Here is a 21,300-nt window from a genome sequence, read left to right on the forward strand (position 1 = left end):
GTGTCCAAATCCTCCCTCAGCAAATACAGCTCGTGGACACCTCCCAGTCACTCGGGTTCACTGTCCAGCCCCGCTCACTCCCACACAGCCCGTCCCACAGGTGCCACCCCTGCTCGCAGGTCACCCGTGTCCCTGGGCAGTGCCACCGCCTGCCCTGGTGGCCGCAGCTGTCCAAAGAGGTGTTTTGCCCGTGCTGGCCACAGCAAGGCTGGGGCTGGCATAAGGGGCACTGTGAGCACCCACTGCACGGCATGAGCGGTGTCACACTGCTGCCACTCGCTGCTCTCAGCCTGGGGTCCCTGCGTCACCTCCCCGGACCCCCAGACTCGGCCACATCCCACCCCGGAGGGGATGATGAGCGATGCCGCCGGAGCGGGGCCGCCCGGGAGCGCTGAGATGAAAGGGAGCAGGGTGTCATTACTGCAGGTGACACAGAGCTGGGGAATGGCACCTGTCACCTCCCCGGCTGCCGCAAAATGCTGCCCGGGGAGCGGGGGGGACACGGCACCGCCAGGCTGTGGGGACAGCGACACAGCCACAGCACTGATGCGGCCCCGCTTGAATCTCCCCTGGGGTGTCACTGGCTGAGGACATCCCTGTCCCCTGGCAGCATGACCTGCGTGTCCCCCGGCTCGGTGGCTTCCCGGTGACACCACGTGCTGTTTTTCTTGGCATGACTTGTGCCTTTACAGCCGTGGCAGGGATGACCCATCTCAGTGCCACTAATTTGGGGCTGGCAGGGAGCACCGCCGCTCCCTGGCTCTGGGTTTTGGGGCCCCGGGTGCCAGCTGAGCGCAGCCGCGGGAGGTGGCAGCTCCAGGACTCCCTGTCCCGTGGCTGGGACAGCCGGGAGCTCTGCCCTGGAGGCTGCTGAGCGCGACTCGGTGACTCGGGGAGTGACTCCATGGGGGTTTCGAGGGCTCTCAGTCCTTGCTGGGGCCATGGGGACGGTCCCTCCTGCCACCCACTGCACCCCAGGCTTCGTGCTGGACCACAGAGGGAAACTGAGGCACGGGAAATCCCATCTCCTGACTGGGGCTGCAGATGTTTAACCCTCATGGATGGGGGCTGTGGAATGGGCATAAACACCATGGCACACAGGTGGAGGGATAAGGTCATCCTGCTCAGAGCCCCTTTTCTCCCTGTCTGTGGTGCCACCACCACGGTCCATACATACTTTGGGAGGGAGGGGGGGATATGGGGCACGGGGAAAGGACATCAGTGCCAGGATGGCGGGGGACACGCTGCTGCCCATCCAGCCCCGGCCCCAGCACTGCGTGTGCTTTGGAAGTGGCTCAGCGGTGACAGCCCAGCCCTGGAGGGATCATTAGTCCTCCCTCATTAAATAGTTACTCACCCTTTGAGACAGAAGCAGGAATATCCTGGAAATGCCTCGGTTTGGGGAGTTCTCGCTCTGAAGGCATGACTGAAATCAGGCTGCAGGTGATGCTCCCTGGCACGTGGGCAGGTGAGTTACCTGGGCACTGCCCGGGGCTGCTGCAATCCTGCGGCTCTCTCCGTGTGCGGGGTGGTCCTGGAAAAGGACCCTCCCCCGGGACAGCCTCCAACACATCCTCACACCACTGCAGCTCCAGGGAGGGACTTGGGAGCCTGGGCTTTGTCAAGAGCCAAAAGCTGGGAATGGTTTAAAATGTCCCCCTGGATGGGGCTCCAGTTGTCCCTGAGCCACGGCAGGAGGGTGAGAGGCAAACTCTCCATCCCTGTGATGGGGACGAGGTGTCACAGCCACCTCGTTCCTCTGGGACAGCCAGGACCATGTGGCAGCGGCAGGAGTCCGAACAGCTGGAAAAACCCCCACTAAAAATTAACATTAATTTATTAGAATACTTATGATAAAAACCAAGAATCTCTTTACATGTGGGTTTTTTTTTTTTTCCTTTTTATACAAGAGAATTTCCATTGCTTTTTTTTCCTCCTGGAAAGAGAGCAGGGCAGCAGGCAGGCGCAGGCTGCTGGGGGCAGCGGGTGGGCAGCAGGTGGCATGTGGGACAGGTGCCACCAAGGCAGAGGGGCAGAGCCAGGCAAGGCACGGCAGGGGAGGGGACAGGGGCTGGGCCTGGGGAGGGGGCACTGAGCACCCGTGGTACCCACGGCAGAGGTGGCACGTGGGGACAAGGTGACAGCTACAGGACACTCCTGAGCCTGAGGAGGGCTGCAAGTCACCCAAACACCCAGTGCTCCTCACAAGCCTGGGAAAGGTCACCCAAACACCCAGTGCTCCTCACAAGCCTGGGAAAGGTCACCCAAACACCCAGTGCTCCTCACAAGCCTGGGAAAGGTGGGTCCTTCCAGGACCACGGCACCCCCAGTCGTCCCCTTGCTGCCAGCCCTCTGGACCAGCGTGTCCCCAGGCTGGGGTGCTGGCACTCGGCTGTCCCCCAGCCCCTCTGGGCTGCAGGGGCACCAACAGCCCCCTGGCACAGGGCACAGCCCGGGCCCCGTCTTTGGTTAAGGAGCGGCCGCTGCGGCGCTGGCACAGGGCGAGGGGCCGAGCTGGCCAGGGCCCCGTGGGGACAGCTGAGCTGACAGCAGGTCCAGGAGGGAGGGAGAGGCTGCACAAAGCGAGGGGGGGTCCCAGCTGCACCCCTGCATGGCTCTAGAATATTGATTTGAAAAGACCTGGCATGAAATGTGAGGCCAGGAGGGAGGATCCCAGGCACAGCCGGTCCCAGGGGGAAGCTGCCAAGGCAGGGGAGCCCGAGGTGCCTGGAGGGTGCAGGGGGAGTGTCTGTGTGTCTGTGTGTGTCTGTGCGTGTGTGCCAGCCCGTGACAGCTCCTGCCGTCCCATCTCTGCTCACAGCAAGGCCAGGGGGCAATACAGCACAAGAGGGGAGGGGAAGCTGTGCCATGGGGACACCCCTGGTCAGAGCCGGCCAGGTCCTGAGTGGGTGGGCACCTCGGCAGAGCCCCGCGGGGGCTGTGAGGCACCTGCAAATCCCAATCCCGGGCGGAAAATCGTCCTCAACCCCCAGGGCACGTGGGCCCAAGGAGCCCGGGGCACCCCAGGCCTCCTTCCTGCTCCTTGGGGCCAGCCCAGGGCTCGCCAGGCAGAGCTGTCCTGGCCATCCCAGTCCATCCAGGACAGGCTCCCCTTCCTGAACCCGGTGCGTAGTGACGAGAAACCAAAAAGGAGAGCAAAGAACGAATGAGTGAAGAGAGAGAGAAACGACCTGGAGGCTCTGTGCCAGCAGCTACTGCCCCTTGGGGATGAAGGGCTCCCCCTCCTCGGGCTCGGGCCGCGGGCCGGGGTCGCTCAGGCACCGCAGCATCCGCTGGGTGCTGGGGCTGTCGCTGTTCCCCGGGGTGAAGACGTCGTCAGTCCCCGGGGAGGAAGGCTCCTTGACCCGCATCACCAGCCCCTCCTCCTCCTCCTCGGGCGAGGGCGGGAGGCCGCTGCAGCCCTTGGGCTCCTCGCTGCCCAGCTCGGCCGACTCGGGGGACTGCGGCGAGGCGGGGTCGATGGTGATGATGGGCAGGTTCTCCGAGTCCTCCTTGGGCTCGTAGGCCAGCGGGTCTGGGGGGGTCAGAGGGTCAGGCAGGGCGGGGGGCTCAGCGACCCCCGGGGATGCACCCAGATGTTTGTTGGGGGCTGGGGTGCCTGGGCTGTCTCACTGATTTCCAATTCAGCTGTGTAATTGCCCTAACCCTAACCCAACCCTAACGCTCCTCCCCTGGGGGGCGGGGCAGAGCTTTTTAATAAATAATTTAAAAATATAAACATACAAATATATACATAAAATAGAAATAAATTTTAGTTATATAAAGATTATAGGCAGGGAGGGCCTGCCACCCAGAAGAAAGGTCCCACCCCTCGGAGGAGGAGGCCCCTTTATTTTAAACTATATTTAAATATATTTTTCAATTTATATATCTCATATATCTTTAATTTATGTGTTATGTATTTGATACACTATAACATATACAGTATAATCTGTATGATAACCTACATATATACTTCTATTTGTTTATATTTTATATATATACGTACATATATTTATAGATGCATATATATTTTTAGTTTTATGTTCGCATATATTGTATACTTGTATATTTATATTTCTGTTTATATTAATGATATTATTTATTAAAAGCCCTGCGTCTAACCGAATAAAGCCAATAAGGCATTTATTTAAAGTACAGTCTGGTATTTTACACATTTGCATTTTTCCTGCGCTCTGCACCCAGCGCTCCCCGCAGGCTCCGGCAGCCGTGAGCGGCTGTGCTGCAGGGCGGAGCTGCCCTCTGCTGCCGGAGCGCCGCTGTGCAGCCCCGACAGCCTGACCCGCACCGCAGGCACCGCACGGCAGCGGCACCGAGCGAGCCGAGAGCGAGCGGCTCGCTGCGAACACCGGGCAACGGGTCCTGCTCCTGAGCGGGCCCTGAGCGGGGCTGGGGGCACCGACAGAGCTGTGGCTGTGTGCCTGGAGCCAGCTGAGCTGCACAGGGACAGCCCGGCCTGACTGCACAGGGGGAACTGTGCTGAGCTGCACAGGGAGAGCCCGGCCTGACTGCACAGGGAAACTGTGCTGAGCTGCACAGGGACAGCCCGGCCTGACTGCACAGGGGGAACTGTGCCTGGAGCCAGCTGAGCTGCACAGGGACAGCCCGGCCTGACTGCACAGGGGGAACTGTGCCTGGAGCCAGCTGAGCTGCACAGGGACAGCCCGGCCTGACTGCACAGGGGGAACTGTGCTGAGCTGCACAGGGAGAGCCCGGCCTGACTGCACAGGGGGAACTGTGCCTGGAGCCAGCTGAGCTGCACAGGGACAGCCCGGCCTGACTGCACAGGGGGAACTGTGCTGGGGAGTGAGCTGGATGCTCCTGCTGGGAGCAGCAACCCTCTGGGACTTGGGGTGGGTATGGGATGGGGATGGTCAGGGCTGGAGAGCCACAGGGAGCTGAGGAGGTGCAGGACAGCCCTCCAAGGGCTCCAGGTGCTCCTCCTGCAGACCACTCACACCTACCTGAGCCGATGCGAGCCCGGGACATGGTGGGTGAGTCCACCCTGTGTGCTGGCACTGTCAGGTAGTTGTTCATCTGCAACAGAGCAGGGCAGCGTCAGCAGCACGCCCAGGGCAGTGGGGAGGGCAGGCAGGGAACTGGCCTCAGGGATGAGCAGGGAGCAGCAGGGGGATGCAGGGCACACAGGCACAGATCCTCCCAGCCACCCTCCAGGGACCTGCCTGGAGCCTGGGGCAATCAGAGGGCCCTCAAGGCTCGGGGTCACCCTCTGTCATCCCAGCTCCAGCCCCTCCCCGTGCCCTCCCTGGCCCCATCCTGCCCAGCCTGCACTCCCTGCCCTGTGCTCCCCCAGCACCTTCTGTTCCAGCTGCCGGGCCTTCTGCCTGCGCAGGAGCATCTGGTTCCAGGCCTCCTCGTAGGGGTCAGCCACCAGCGTGTGCCGGTTGTAGGATCGCAGCTGGAGAGAGCCCGAGCAAAGGAGACGGGTTAAAAACATCCCACACGGGAAGGGAAGGACAGGACCCGGCCCCGTTCCTCCTGGAGATGGAGGGAACAGCCACCAGCAACCAGGCAGGCTCGTGGCTCATCCCTTGTGTGCCACCCTGGGATGCCTGATCCGGACCCACCCTGGCCCAACAAGGGCTTAAAGGCTGGGCTCAGGCACTGATACCACACCAGCCCCCCCTCAGACTATCCCAGCAGCATCCCAGGAGGAAAAGCTTCCAGGGGAGGAAGAGTCAGGCCAGGAGCACAAGGCACAGCAGGACAGGGACAGCAGGGGTGAAGGGCCTGTCTGGTGGCAATGTCCCTGCCACTCCAGCAAGGCAAAGGGGACACACACGGTGTGGGGGTTACAGAGGGGACACACACAGTGTGAGGGTTATAAAGGGGATACACACAGTGTGAGGGTTACAGAGGGGACACACAGTGTGGGGGCTCCAAAGGGGACACACACGGTGTGGGGGTTACAGAGGGGACACACACAGTGTGGGGGTTACAGAGGGGACACACACAGTGTGGGGGCTCCAAAGGGGACACACACGGTGTGGGGGTTACAGAGGGGACACACACAGTGTGGGGGTTACAGAGGGGACACACACAGTATGAGGGTTATAAAGGGGATACACACAGTGTGAGGGTTACAGAGGGGACACACAGTGTGGGGGCTCCAAAGGGGACACAGTGCCAGGGGACACCTCACCCTCTGCCTGGTTTTCTGCAGGTTGGTGCGGAGGATTTTCCGGATCTCCTCCTCCTTGTCCTTGGACAGGGCTGGAAGGACACGCTCCAAGGGGAGGGTCTGGGGGTTGATGTTCCTGCATGGACAGACAGGATTCAGAGCCACTCCACCATGGCCACGCAGCACCCAAGGGCTGCTTCCCTGTGGCCACCATCAGGGAGCACTCAGGGTGTGTGGGGGTGCCCAGGGCAGGGAACTCACTGGATGGAGACGGTGGAGACGGCAGAGGGGATCTTGCCGATGCCCCCGCTCTCCACCAGCTCGATGGCCTGCTTCATCTCCATCTTGTGGTAGAAGGCGATGAGCTGGGGCTCCTTGGAGCGCTCCCCCGCGATCAGGCACTTCTTCACGTACTTCTTGTTGAAGCGGTTCAGCCTTCCGGGCGTGCGGGAGGGGAGGAGCAGCCCGGGTCAGCCTGGCCCCACCCCAGTCCCACTCCCCACTCCCCCTGCCCAGCCCTGCCCAGCACGGCGCTGCTGGGCTCAGTGCTGGCTCCAGCTCAACCAGCAGGCTCAGGCCAGGCCTCCCTGAATCCCTCCCGAGCCAGGGTGTCTCCACAACACCCAGCACCTGCTGGTGCCCACTAGGGATGGCCCTGGCACAGAGCTGTGCAACCTTGTGGGTGGTGACTGGAAGCCTTCCCCAGGCACCAAAGCTCCCCACTCACTTGTCCTTCCAGTGGTGATGCCCATAGTGACCACAGATATCCTCGATCCCTGTCAGAAGGTGATCCAAGAACTGGAAGAGATGGTCCAAGGCGTGAGCAGCTTGCAGGGCTCTTGCCCACCCTCTCCCTCCCCTCACACCCACACTGACAAGTGGGGAGGGCACTCGGGGTGTGTAAAATCAGGGCTCTGGGTCCAGGACGGGCTTTGGGAGGGCAGGATGGACCCACACAAGCGGGCTTGGCTCTACAGGCACTGGGGGTGTGGGTCAGAGCGGGCACTGGACGACACAGACAGGGGAGAGCCCTCGCTCTGCCCCCCCTTACCTTGGGCACTGCTTTAGGGGCAGGTCCCAGTGACAGTGGAGTGGCAGAAGCAGAGAGCAGAGGGCGGAGGCAGCGCGCGTTACCTGCGTGTGGATCTCCTCGTTGATGGAGCGCTTTGTCTCCTGCTTCTTCTTCACAGCCAGCAGATCCACCAGGGGCCGGATGGTCATGCCCTGGGGAGGGGAGGGGGTTACAGCTCTGCCCGAGGCACAGTGCTGGGAGTGGGACAGGCTCAGCAAAGCCAAGCTGCTGCTGTGGTGTCACTGTGCAGTTTGGGGACGTGGGACAGTGACAGGGTCAGGGATGGCCCTGACTCTGCACACGGCCACGAAGAGCCCCCTTTCCCTCTGGAAGCACAGCCTGAGTGCCACCAACCTGCACGAACACGGTGAAGAAGATGACAGTGATGATGGCAGTGAGGAACATGTCCCTCATGTCGAAGTGGTGGTAGTCCAGCAGGTAGCCCAGGGAGAAGGCGATGGCGCCACGCAGGCCCCCGTAGGCGATGATGAACTGGTCCTTCGGCGTCAGCTTCACGATCCGGAACTTGTTGATGAACCAGGTGAGGACAAGGACACCTGGGGGAGCAGCACAGTGCTGTGTGAACGGTCAAGGGTCCCCTCCAGTCCCAAAGAGCCTGCCCTGAAGCCCCCCGGGGCCCTGGCTGCAGGTGAGAGCTGCCTGCTCATTCAACATCCCCAAGCACCTTCCACCCCAGTCTGGCACAAGCACAGCCTCAGCCCCTCTCCCCACACCACCAACCACCAGCAGGGGTGATGCCCACGGTGGAGCAGTGCCACCCAGTCATCTCCAGCCTCCCCAGCACAGGGAGCCATCACGGTCCTGAGAGTTCACTGTGACCCAGATGGCCACTCAGGGCCAGGCTGGTATGGTGGAAGGTGTCCCTGCCCATGGCAGCTGGAACAAGATGGGCTTTAAGGTGCCTTCCAACCCAAACCATGGCACGGCTCTTTTTCCACCTCAGGGCCTTGCCAGCACACGGACAGCTCACCCAGCACCCTGGCGATGAGGCAGAAGAACAGCGTGCTGATGACGAAGGTCCAGTTCCAGTAGTGGTGACCAGCCACGGTGGAGACACCCAGGAAGATGAAGATGAGGGTCTCGCTCACACTGCTCCACATCTTGAGGAAATACTTGATGGTGGTGTGGGACTTGTGAGAGATGTTGGCTTCCACATAGGGCCGCATGACCACGCCAGCAGCGATGAGCCTGGGGGTGAGGTGGGGCCCTCAGCAGCCATGGGGACACAGGGACAGCCCCCAGCCCCGGCCCTGCAGCAGCATTCTGTGTTCTGACACCAAACCCAGGGCAGGACAGGCCTTGTGAACCACCAGCAAATATTCAAGGCCTCCAGAGAAGGGAACAGGAGGTTTCTCCCTCCCCTGGCAGGGCAGGGTGAGCATTGAAGCACAAACCCAGCTGTCCTGAGTGCTCAGCAGGCTCTGCCTGCTCCTGTGTGCCCAGCAGAACAGGAACAGGCTGCCAGCACTGGGGCTCTGCAGGAAACCCCCAGCACTCACTGCTCTCCCGTGTCTCCTGAACACCAGCCCAACCCCGCCGTGCACTGACCACAGGACACTGTGGGTGCACCCAGCAGACCCTGCAGGTGCTGGGGACAGGCAGCCCCACTCACGCCATGATGCCCGACAGGTGGAAGAGCTCTGCAGACAGGTAGGCCATGTAGCTGTAGAGGAAGACGAAGAGCGGCTCGATGACGCGGATGTGCGAGGTGAAGCGCGAGGTGAAGGCGGCGATCACCCCGTAGATGACGCCCACCAGGACCCCGCCCAGAGACACCACGAAGAAGCTCAGGAAGCCCAGGATGATGTCCAGGATGGTCACCTGCTCGAAGCTGGCAAACTCCTCAAAGAGGTGGTAGAGGACCTGGCGGGGAAAGGAGAGCAGGGCTCAGGCTGTCCCTGAGGTGAGACAGCCTCGTGTCCCCTGGGAGGGTGGCACACCTGGGCTGGGCTGTGGCAGTGCTTGCTGACCCCGAGCTGGGCCCTGTGCTTGACCAAGGCTCACCCAAAACCAGCTCCTGGTGCTTTGCTGGGGCAGACACAGAGCCAGGGGGACCAGCCTCGTGTCCTCTGTGCCCACAGGGACACGGTGCCACCACAGATGTGCCTGGGACAGCCCTGCTGCCCAGAGGTCCCAGGAGGGCCTTTGGTCACCTGCCAGAAGCTGCTCCTGTTTCCCCAATGAGCAGGTCAGGACAGACCCAGGCTGGGGGACTCCTGATGGATGCACAGAGCCACCATCTGCCCTGCACAGCCCAGGGAAGAGCCCAAACCCTTAGACAGCTTCTGTAGCTGAGGGAAACCTGAGGGAAAGACTCTGGGCTGTGCTGCCTCCTCCTACACTGCAGAGATGTTAAAGCAAGTGTCAGGATGGGAAACAGGATTTAGGGCATCCTGCAGGAATAGCAGCACTTGCAGGCAGGGGGAGGGCAAGGTGCCAGCTCCTGCCTGCTGAGGCCAGGCCCTGGGAGAGACAGGGGCAGGGGCAGACAAAAGCACTCCCCAGGGATGAGAGTGGGGACACAGACCCTGCAGGCACCCCTCTGCTGAGAAATGGGGGAGAAGTGCTTGGGTAAAGCCCTGTGGTAGGACAGAGTGTTCTTTGTCACCAGGAACCTTGTCAGCAGGGGTGGGCAGCCAGCTCCAAAATGGACAGCTGGGATATGGGAAAAGAGCCAGGAAAAAGCAGTGGGTTAGAAGTTGATTTAGAAGTCAGCTCTGCAGAGAGGAGAAGGCCATGCTGGCCCAGCCAGCACCTGGACAGTGATGTTCTTTGGGCCCCACCTCCCAAAAGTCCCTGCAAAGCTGCTGCTTGGATTGGGGTGATCCAGGTGGGATGCCAGCCTGGCCCTCAGCCCCTCCAGTTCTCCCCTGTGCCATGGTTGATGTCCTGCCCTCCCACCTCCTGGGAGCTGGAGGACAGCAAGGGTGAGCCCATGACAGGAGCAGCAGCTACAGGGCAGCGCTGCCTGACCAGCAGCAGCCCCTTGTGCTTCCCTGGGCAGGACAGGCACTGGCACAGGGACAGGCAGGGCACAGGCAGGGCACAGGCACAGGCACAGGCACAGGCACAGGCAGGGCACAGGCACAGCAGCAGAGCAGGTTCCCAGAGCCCAGGGCACCAAGAGCCTGACTGAGCACGTGCCCTCAGCCTCCCCAGCCCACCAGGTGCAGCACCTCACCTCAACCCACCCCTGCGGTGTTCTAAGCCTCTGTTTTTGGCTCTGCAGCCGGGCCAGGTTTGGTGCAGGCAGAGCTGCAGGAGGTGCCGGCAGTGTGGAACGCCCTGGCTGCCCCGAGAGGCCCTGCCCAGAGCAAAGGCCCGTGGCACTCACCACGGTGACGGCGTCGTTGAGCAGGGACTCCCCGAAGACCAGGATGTGCAGCAGCTCGTTGATGTGGATCTCCTCGAAGACGGCCAGCACGGCCACCGGGTCCACGGCCGAGATGATGCTGCCGAAGAGCAGGTTGGCCAGCAGGCCGATGTGGTTGAGGCCGGGCCCGCCCAGCTGGCACACGGCGTACATCAGCCCCCCCAGGAAAAAGGCGTTCCACAGCGTGCCCACCACGGCGAAGATGAGGATGGTGCCCAGGTTCTCGGTGAAGGGGCGCAGCGGCAGGAAGTAGCCGGCATCCAGGATGATGGGGGGCAGCAGGAAGAGGAAGAAGATGTCCGACTTGAGGATGGGGGGCTTCTCACCCACCCCTTTGATGAGCCCCCCGACCAGCAGGCCCACCACGATGAGCAGGCAGCTCTCGGGAACGATGCTGGACACTGACGGGATCACGTGGAAGCCTGGAGAGAAGCATGGAGGAAGAGGCTCGTTGGCTGCAGGAATGGAGGATGCTGCCTGCAGGGGGACAGTGCCAGATGGGGACCAGCTCCCAGCCCTCCCTGCACTCTCATCATCTGTCACTCCTTGTGTGCCTCAGTTTCCCCTCCTGCCCTGCTCTGCCAAGTGGAAACTGCAGCTGAACCAGACCCTGGCACTGCTGGTCTCAGGCCAGAACCCAAGCTGCTGCTTAGTGGATTTCAGGATGCAATTCTCCTTCCTGGGGGTTTTACATGGCTGGCTGCAGCAGGGACAGGATGCACCCTTGGGGTGCAGGGAACACATTTCCCCTGTGTCAGTCACAGCACAGCTCCCAACACAGATCTCTGAGCCTCTGACCCACTGATGACATTCCCACCAAGCACCCCAGCCAGGCATCTGCCAGCACACCAACACCCACAGGAGGGTTCTGGGCTCCCTGGATCTTCTCCCAGGCTATATCATTATTATTTTGAAGTGAGGCACATTTGTTCCCTGGCAAGGGAAGCAGTTTAAAACCAGGAGCCCTGCCTTGGCACGCCGTGTTCCTTCCGGCCGCGCCATCTGCAGCCATTCCAGACTCAATCCCCTCCAAGGAGCCAGATCCCCCCGAGCCTGCAGGGCCACATCTGTGCCAGGGCCAGCTCCCCCCTCCTCCACCTGCACTGGGCACCCACCCAGCTCCAAGGGAGGAGCCCCCAGACCCCTGAGCTGCAGCACAGGCTCCAGCCCAGAGGATGCAGCACCCCCGGGCTCCAGGAACCATTCCAGCTGCTCCAAAGGGTCGCTGGTGCTGGGGGGATGCTGGAAGGAGTCTGGTCCCCAGCTGGGCTCTGCCACAGCAGCAGCAATCCTGAGCAAACAGCTCGAGGGCAGCTGGGAGGAGATGGGAACATCCAAACTCCCCCAGTGCCCCCAACACCCATCACCTGCACCCAGGGACTTCCCAGCCCGGCTGCAGCTCCCGATCCTCCCCCATGGGATTTCTCTTCTTCCTTGCATCCCCTGCAGCCCACACAAGCTCTGGGCACCCCCAGGCAGCCCTGGCACGCAGCTCCTGTGGGAGGGGAGGTGATAATCCCCTTTCCCTGCACATGCAAACACTGGGAAGCACCGACCCTTCCAGCACACCAGGCACTTTCTGGCTGGAATAAGGCTTAAAGCCACACAAGCAGCGAGAAGCCAACAGCAGATCAGTTTTTGCTTGCTAAGTATGTTCAATCATGAATAAAACACAAACATTGACAATTAAGCATCTCTCACTTCTTCCCCACAGGCCCCCAGGATTCCATTAAACTGGAACATTCGTGTGCTGATGGGAATTCAGTGGTTTACAGCCTTTTTGTAGGGCCCTAAAAATACACTTACACGGGCTGCATTTTAATTATGCCTTTGATTTCACTGAATCTCAGCCATTTTTTGCTCCCCGCTTGCTCTGCTCATTATTTTTTATTCCAGAGCTCCTTGGTACCAATGTGTTGGTGGGATCCTGGTCCAACATCCCACTTTGGGTGATTGATGGGCACCTCTTGGAAGAGGAGGAAGGCTGTGGCAGGATGCTGGGAGATGAGGATGCCCAGCCATGGGCACACCAGGAGCAGCAGAAAGGGGAATAAGCCTTGACAATGGCTTTAAAAATGATGCTGATATGATGATAATAAAATAATAATAATGTGACCTCTGATCCCTAAATCCCTAGCACAGTCACTCAAGCTTCCTCCTTTGGAAAACAAACTCCATGGGAGCAGCTCCTTCTCACCAGCATCAAACACCACCAGAACCATTAAAAGTGAGACAGACGAGTTAAACATGAACCCAAGAGCTTGAGCAAACAAGGAAAAGGAAATCCAGGAGATAAAAGCTCCTAGTGAAAGAGCTCCTTGCCCTCATCACACCCCCAGCTCCCACGTGCCCAGCAAGGCACACACAGCAAGGGATCCCTTCATGGTGCTCAGCAACTCCTTGGGCTGGGGCAGAAAGACTCAGGGATGGGAATCCCAGTTTCAACCACAGTCTAAGCACTTGAAGATCTGCAGGAAATGCTATCCTCCAAATTAAAGGACTTTGGGCAAGGAAAGCTGGCTCTGACGAAGTTTGTTCTGTAGCTTCTGAACGTTTCTGGTGTTTATTTTGGGGTCAGTAGATTTGCACGGGGGAATTGAGGGCAACATCAGGAATTTCCCCCAGGAGGTTTGCAAGCCTGAGGAGTCCCATTCTGGCTGCTAAAGGTTTACCCCATCCCTCCAGGGGGAGCTGGGCTGCTTTTTGCAAGGCTCTGGCTGCTGGGGGATGCAGTGCCATGAAAACATTTACTCCTGACCAAGCAGCCTGGGACACTCTGCCCCACTGGGGATCTTTCCTTCTGGGTTGCTGGATGCTGTGCCTGGGGTTAGACAAGCACATCCAGCAGCTCCTTTGCTGCCTAAGACTCACACCCTGATCTGATCTGATCTGCTTCCACCCCCAGCCCAGCAGGAGGAGGATGTGGAGGGGGGTGGCACCAATCCAGACCTGGCAATCCCACCCTGCAGGGGTCAGAGCCAGCCAGAGCCCCCTCAGCACCTGCCAGGGGTGACACTTCCACCCTGCAGCTGAGGCTGAGGCATCTCCGTGCCCTGAGGTGCTCCCAGCCCTTGGAAAGCCTCTCCCAGGGCCAGGAGGGAAGGATTTCAGTTTCCCTGGCCCTACAGCTCCACATGGCACGGGATCCAAGGTCAGCCTTAGTCAGAGCTCTGCTTTAAAGACCTCCCTCAGACCCTGTGGAAAGAACATTGTAGGAATGTTTTAATCAAACCTTTGATGAAGAAAAGGAGGCAAAGGCACTTCCCTGATCCAGGCCAGCTCGGGGAGATGTCAGCATCTCCCACCACTGGGGCATTCCTGGGGCTGCAGCTGCAAGAGGCTCTGCAACTCCCATGGGCCCTAAAATGCTGGTGCTCAGATGTGAGAAATAAAGAATAAAACTAAGAAAAATAATTTTAAAAAATGTATAATGCTGCTACTGGAGCCAGCCTGCACCAGGAGACCCTGTGCCAGCCCTGGGGACAAGGGGATTGTCCCCACGAGCCAGTCCCTGCAACTGGGGATTGCACCAGACATCACATCCTCCTGCAGGCTGAGTTTGGGTGGGATTAACATCCCTTCCTTCCAGAGGAGGAAAAGAAACAGGAAGGAGGAGGAAGAAAAGGCACTTGGCTGTTGTCAGGCCGGGGAGGGAGGAGGGAAGGAGCTGCAGGCTCAGCACAGCCAGGTGCTCCCGAGGCCCCAGCCCAGATTCCTGAGCACACACACGGCCTGGGAAAGCCAGGATACTCCCAGGATGCTCCCAGGATACTCCCAGGATGCTGCCAGGATGCTCTCAGGATACTCTCAGGATACTCCCAGGATGCCCCCAGGATACTCCCAGGATACTCTCAGGATGCTCCCAGGATACTCCCAGGATGCCCCCAGGATACTCCCAGGATACTCCCAGGATACTCCCTGCCAGCCAGGAGAGGCACAGAGGGGACAATGCTTACACAAGCCCCATCCTCCAGGCCTCCAGCTCACTGGAGCAGCAGGACAGAGCAGCCCCTCCATTATTAAGCAGGGTCAGGAGCTCTCCCAGCCCAGGAGTGCTCTGGAAGGGGGTGGGGGATGCAGGGTCAGTCTGGGCAGGGGGATGCTGCTCTGGGCTGGGCTGGTGGGCAGCTGCAGAGCCCTGGAGCAGGCACAGGCTGTGGGAAGCAGGCATGCTCAGAAAGGCTGCCCTTCTGAAGGACACTGCAGAGAGCAGGGCTCTCACACGTGTCTCACAGCACCAGGGCCTCCAAAGGGCACTTTACCCCTTCAGCACTGGGCTGGCAGGGGCTGGGTGCCCCTGGAGAGGCAGCAGCCACCCCAGGACGAGGGATGCAGGCAGGTGTGGATGCCTCCCACGCCCCCTGAGACACAGGGGGAGCCCCCACACACTGGCACTGCTGGCTGAACCCCAAAATGTGTCACCAGCCCTGGGGACAAGTGATCCACAGCCATGACTCAGCAGCATCCCCTTCTTTCTCCTGTTGAGAAGCAGCAGGGAGGGGAGGGGAGGGGAGGGGAGGGGAGGGGAGGGGAGGGGAGGGGAGGGGAGGGGAGGGGAGGAGGGCTGGGCTGGGCTCCAGGGGCTGCAGAGCTCTGAGCCCCTGGGTCTGCCTTTCCCTGCTGTGCCTTGGGCAGGAGGAGGCTCCAGGATGGGGGTGAGACCCCAGCAGGGTTAAAGCCCTGTGAGCATGGTGATGCAGTGACAGAACATTCTGCAATGTTTTCCCTGGGGAAAATCCATCCCAGTTCTCCAGAGTTCAGCTGCAGCTTCTTTCCATTTACCCTCTGACCTCAGAAACTGCACACTGGATTTCTCTCCTCGCTGGCCTGACCAGCAGTTGCCCAAAGATCAGCCAGGCTCTGCAGATTGCTGCTGGTGATGGCTCAGCCCTGCTGTGCTTCTCCCTTGGAAAATGGAGCTGGATCCAGCAGCTCCCTGCAAAGACAGGGAGCAAGGAGAACAGAGAGAGCTGCAGCAGATGGAACAGGGAAGCCTCGAGGGAAGGGGATGAAAATTGAACTTGCTCAAAAGGAATTAAATAGCTGGTGATTTACGCCTATAAATAGAGCAGGCCAGGGCTGGTGTCACCCTGCCAGGAGAGGGGGTAAAACCACCCTACTTAAATTACATCCACTGCTCTGACGAGCTCACACGTCACCACGTGCCCTGAAATTCCAGCCCAGGAGCTGCAGCCCAGCTCATGCCCACAGCCACCCCACGGGAGGGCACACGTGGGGCCATCACGCACTTGGGCTCTGCCAAACCCTCTTCTGTTTCACCAGGGAGCAGGCAGGGCTTTCATGCAGGTCCAGGTCACCCCAGTGCTCCCCTGCAGCTCTTTTTGGGATGGTTTCAGCAGCTTGGGTTGATCTGGGCAACCTTTAAGCACCCAGTGGCTTCAACATCCAGAACGGAAAAGCGTTGATTTTCCACCCAAATGCCATTTCCTGGTGAGAAGGGGACTTCTTGTTTTTTGTGTTAAGGCACAGGTACAGAAAGTGCTTCTAAGCAAAACAACTTCCTCCCGAACAAACCAAATGTTTCATTCGAGCCTCATTATTTTGTTGCCGCTAATTACGAAGCAAAGCCAAGAAGCAGGGAGGTAATTAATTTATGCTGCTTTTGTGAGTCACTGAGTGAATGCAGATCCCACACAAGGGCCACAGAGCCACCTCGCCATGGACACAGTGTGCAAAGCCAGCACAGGACAGGGAAAAGCAAAACACCCAGCCCTGACTTCGGGGTCACTCCTGCACCCCAAACTGGGGTGGGCAGGGGCTGCAGGGCTGGGTGAAAAACCAGCAGCACCAGCTCTGCCCCAGAGCCTGCAGGTGTTTCAGGAGTCAGGGTCAACTTCATCCACTGGGATGGGATGGGATAATGGGATAATGGGATAATGGGATGGGATGGGATGGGATGGGATGGGATGGGATGGGATGGGATGGGATGGGAGGGATGGGATGGGATGGGATGGGATGGGATGGGGTGGGGTGGGATGGGATGGGGTGGGATGAAGCCCTGGCTGCTCCCTCCAGGATCTGCCAGCCCAAGGTGCCCAGCACAGTGTGGCTGAGACCCTGACCTGCTGGATTGCACACAACATCCCCAGAAGCCACGCTGTCCCTTCCCAGGTGAGGAAGGGACTGTTTTATTTTCCCCTGCTGTGCCATTATCACCCCTGTGCCTACAGACCTTGCTCACCCAGCTCAGCCCCACCTTGCAGCCACCCAGCTGCCCCTGGATTTACCCCTTTTCCCACCTAAAGCAAACACCCTGGGCACAAAAGGAAGCAGTTCCTGCCTGGTACAGCCCCAGCCCTGTGGGTCCAGCCCCAGTGCCTGAGGCAAGGCAGGTGTGTGTGGGAAGGTGACCTGGCTGGACCTTCTGCTTTGCAGAAGATAAGAACAGGGCTGATAGCATCAGGCCAGCCCTTGTGTGCCTTGAAACCTGAAAGCCACAGGACAAAAAGCAGACACTGCCAGGTACCAGCCTTGCTGCAGCTCAGCCAAGCAGTCACAAGTGGAGCAGGCTCCACACGGGAGGAATGGCTTGGTGCAGCCCTCAAGGTACAGCAGGCAGAGCAGAGGCCTGGCTGGTGCAGAGCCCTTCACCCCTGAGGAACTGCAGATGCTCCCCTGCACTGCCAGAGGGGCTGTGGGCAGGTGCAGCAGGGCTGAGATGTCTGACAGTTCCACACTCCTCCTGCAGCAGCAGCTCCCAGGAAATTCCCCTGGCAGGCTCTGAATAAACCCTCTGATGGAAGGGGAGACAAGTGCAGACACCTCATCTGAGCTAGAGGCAGCAGCACTTGCCTTTCCCAAGCCTCACTTTCCCTGGGGACCTCTGGGGAGCAGAGCCTGCAGCCCAGGGCAGGATAAACACAAAGAAGCTGCAGGCAGAGCCTTTCTCCTTGGAAGGATGCTGAGAGCCTGCCATGCTCCATGCACAGAGGGATGGATGCCAGGGCAGCAGCAGAGCAATGCTGGCACGGCTCTGCCAGGCCCAGGTGCCAAGGACAGGTCAGAGATGGGCTGGGGGACAGGCCTGGGCTGCTCTGTGCACAGAGCCTGGTGGACAGCAGCTCTTCAGAGCCATTTCATGTGTTGCAGCTGCTCTGGTGATAATGGGATGGGGTCTGGTGTGCTGTCAAAGCAGCTCTTGGGGCAGGGGAGGGGGTACAGCTCCTTCCCACCCAGCACCAGCCACTGGCACAACACAGCTGGGAGCAGGGGACAAGCAGCTGAGCCCTGGCACAGACAGCAGCAGCAGGGCAAGGGCACAGCTTTTCTGGCAACTGAGTGCAAGGGCAAAGTCTCTTCTGGTAGCTGAGTGGCTGCAGCAAGAGCAGCAGGAATGTGCCTGCAGGCCCGTGGCAGCCACAGCAGGGCCATGCTGCAGGGGCATGCAGGGAGTGCCAGACTGCAGCCCCTGCTGCTGCAGCCCCTCCCAGCCACGGGCTCCAGCAGAGCAATTCCAGGGATGATGATGATGATGATGGCACTGCCTGGAAACCCCGGGGCTGCCCTTCCCATGTAGGGCTGGAGCTGGAGATGCAGGAAGGTCCCCAAAAAGCTGAGCAGCCTGGAGAACATGACCAAAGGCATCAGTGCATCCTGGCAGGAGCCAGGAGCTGCATGCAGATGAGCCCAGCTCCCTCCTGCCCTGTGCCCCCCTGGAAAGGCAAAGCCCAGTCCCCTCCCTGGCAGGGTGCAGGGCAGGCTCTGTGGGGTGTGCAGGGCAGGTTGTGTGGGGTGTGCAGGGTGCAGGGCAGGTTGTGTGGGGTGTGCAGGGCAGGCTGTGTGGGGTGTGCAGGGTGCAGGGCAGGTTGTGTGGGGTGTGCAGGGCAGGCTGTGTGGGGTGTGCAGGGCAGGTTGTGTGGGGTGTGCAGGGTGCAGGGCAGGCTGTGTGGGGTGTGCAGGGTGCAGGGCAGGTTGTGTGGGGTGTGCAGGGTGCAGGGCAGGCTGTGTGGGGTGTGCAGGGCAGGTTGTGTGGGGTGTGCAGGCGTGCAGGGCAGGCTGTGTGGGGTGTGCAGGGCAGGCTGTGTGGGGTGTGCAGGGTGCAGGGCAGGCTCTGTGGGGTGTGCAGGGCAGACTGTGTGGGGTGTGCAGGGTGCAGGGCAGGCTGTGTGGGGTGTGCAGGGCAGGCTGTGTGGGGTGTGCAGGGTGCAGGGCAGGCTGTGTGGGGTGTGCAGGGCAGGCTGTGTGGGGTGTGCAGGGTGCAGGGCAGGCTGTGTGGGGTGTGCAGGGCAGGTTGTGTGGGGTGTGCAGGGTGCAGGGCAGGCTGTGTGGGGTGTGCAGGGCAGGCTGTGTGGGTGTGTGCAGGGTGCAGGGCAGGCTGTGTGGGGTTGTGCAGGGCAGACTGTGTGGGGTGTGCAGGGTGCAGGGCAGGCTGTGTGGGGGTGTGCAGGAGGGGGGCAGGGGCTGTGTGGGGTGTGCAGGGTGCAGGGCTGTGGGGGGCAGGGTGCAGGGCAGGCTGTGTGGGGTGTGCAGGGCAGGTTGTGTGGGGTGTGCAGGGTGCAGGGCAGGCTGTGTGGGGTGTGCAGGGTGCAGGGCAGGCTCTGTGGGGTGTGCAGAGTGCAGGGCAGGTTGTGTGGGGTGTGCAGGGTGCAGGGCAGGCTGTGTGGGGTGTGCAGGGCAGGCTGTGTGGGGTGTGCAGGGTGCAGGGCAGGCTGTGTGGGGTGTGCAGGGCAGGCTGTGTGGGGTGTGCAGGGTGCAGGGCAGGCTGTGTGGGGTGTGCAGGGCAGGCTGTGTGGGGTGTGCAGGGTGCAGGGCAGGCTGTGTGGGGTGTGCAGGGCAGGCTGTGTGGGTTGTGCAGGGTGCAGGGCAGGCTCTGTGGGGTGTGCAGGGTGCAGGGCAGGCTGTGTGGGGTGTGCAGGGGTGCTGGCAGCCTGTGGCAGCACTGCAGAGAGCCATGCTGCTCTGAATCAGCCAGAGGCAGCCTGGCCTGCAGAGTTCACTCAGACACCAGCTGTTTACACCGGGAATGAACCACAACACCCACAGCTCCTCCCTGGCCCTCCAGCCTCAGCACCCACCCCTCCCTCCAGCACAGCCATGGGCTCCCTTCTTTGCTTCTCCCTCATCCCTCTTTCCAGAGCCCAGAGGAGGCAGCTGAGCCCTCTGTGGGAGCCAGCAGTGCATTCCCCACCCAGCACACACTGCTGAGCCTGCAGCCAAAGAGCCACCAGCCATCCCTCCCAGCTCAGCCTCACTGCCCCGACCCTGGCAAGGACCTGGAGCAGCCTGCAGGGAGGAGAAGGTGCCCACACACACCACAGCGTGCCCTGAGAACAATCCATGGGCAGAAGCCTTCAGCAGAAACACTTGAACACATTTTTTTTTTGAGAGCAGCAAGAGCATGTACCCTGGTTTTATCTTGAACCACTCACAAGAAATTAAGAGATCAATTGGGAGTCTTTTACAGAGCTGGTATTAATTTTCTCTAGCTGTAAAAAGGAAATGAGAGACAAAAGACATTAAATGGACTTGCCCAAGTCCCCAAGTGAATGGCGTGAGAAGCCAGCAGCTCCCAATTTCCAGTCCTGTGTTTAGATAATGCTTCTCCTTCACACCAGAAGGGAAGCCAAGGACACTCTGCAAGAAAAGCACATTTTCAGAAAGACCTGACTGCCATTAAAGGCTGCGAGCCCCAGGGCCCTCGGGCTGTCACCCCACGGCTGCAGCATTCCAGAACACAGAACCAGCGATGGCTGGGGAGGCGCCAAGGCTGGGAGCCACCACATGGTGCAAAACCCTCTCCCCGGGCCAGCTGTGCACAGCTGGGCATGGAGCAGCTCTCCTCACCCCTCTCCAGGCCCAGAGCTGCCCAAGGTGCCAAACCCACCTTCCCCCGAGCTCTGGGGCAGCCCCGGTGTCCCGGGTACCCCGATCCTGCCGCTGCATTCCTGCCCCGGGCACGTCCCAGAGCCACTCCCAAACCTGCAACCACCAAACCTGTTCAGAGCCTCTGGGCAGGCTCCACTCAGCTTTCCTAGGGCGGGACCCTGAATCCTCCCCAGAGCACACGGGGACACACTGCCACCCACATTTCCGCTGCTGCTGTCTCAAGACTCCTTTGTGACTCTTCCTCACCAGGCCTGCAAGGCTGGGACCTGCCTGGCACACTGAAAACTGAGTTTTCTACAGGGCAACACCATCCTCACCCAGGTTCATATCCTTCAAAACAGTGGTGGCAGCTGGACTTGTGCATTTTGAGGAGGTTTAAGGTTTAGAAAAACTTCTTTAGCTCCAGGGAGAGGACAAGGAGCTAAACATAACTCACTCTCAGCAGCTGGCTCTTCCCAGATTCCTTCAGCTGCTGCAAGGCGCTGGATGCCATGAATAGCTGGGTTAGGAGGGGTCAGTGCCAGGGGATTTCTGCATACAATCCTCCCAGTTAAGATCTGCGTGGTGCAAAGGCAGCCTGCACACTGCTGGGTGCAGATGGAGCTCTGGAGCAGCAGGGACTCAAGGTGATGCAGAGACAGTGCCTCAAACACAAAATAAGGCTCCAGATGCTCTCCCAGCTCCTCGCCCTCAACCACAGCACACAGCCTTTAATTCCAGCTCCTGCTGGCCCTCGAGCCTTGGGGAGAGTTAAACCTGAGCCAGGCTGAGGTGAGCACAAAGCCCAGGCAGAGCCATGCCAACCACCCTTCCCAGGAAGGGCAG

General features: G+C 60.1%; 1 protein-coding gene across 1 annotated transcript in view; it reads right to left on the minus strand.

The window, feature by feature from the left end:
- Positions 1–2,381: 2,381 nt before the first annotated feature.
- Positions 2,382–21,300, minus strand: part of SLC9A1 (solute carrier family 9 member A1) — a 32,020-nt gene continuing 13,101 nt past the window's right edge. The window contains exons 2-12 of the mRNA XM_079325572.1: positions 10,591–11,051; positions 8,869–9,119; positions 8,227–8,444; positions 7,590–7,792; positions 7,298–7,387; positions 6,891–6,961; positions 6,425–6,598; positions 6,185–6,299; positions 5,339–5,440; positions 4,986–5,058; positions 2,382–3,535 (exon numbers count right to left, since the gene is read on the minus strand). Coding sequence (XP_079181698.1) covers positions 3,213–3,535; positions 4,986–5,058; positions 5,339–5,440; positions 6,185–6,299; positions 6,425–6,598; positions 6,891–6,961; positions 7,298–7,387; positions 7,590–7,792; positions 8,227–8,444; positions 8,869–9,119; positions 10,591–11,051 — 2,081 coding nt within the window. The 3' untranslated portion in view covers positions 2,382–3,212. The remainder of the gene's footprint in view (positions 3,536–4,985; positions 5,059–5,338; positions 5,441–6,184; positions 6,300–6,424; positions 6,599–6,890; positions 6,962–7,297; positions 7,388–7,589; positions 7,793–8,226; positions 8,445–8,868; positions 9,120–10,590; positions 11,052–21,300) is intronic.

Source organism: Erithacus rubecula (genome assembly GCF_903797595.1).
Source record: "Erithacus rubecula genome assembly, chromosome: 23".
NCBI classification, from domain to species: domain Eukaryota; kingdom Metazoa; phylum Chordata; class Aves; order Passeriformes; family Muscicapidae; genus Erithacus; species Erithacus rubecula.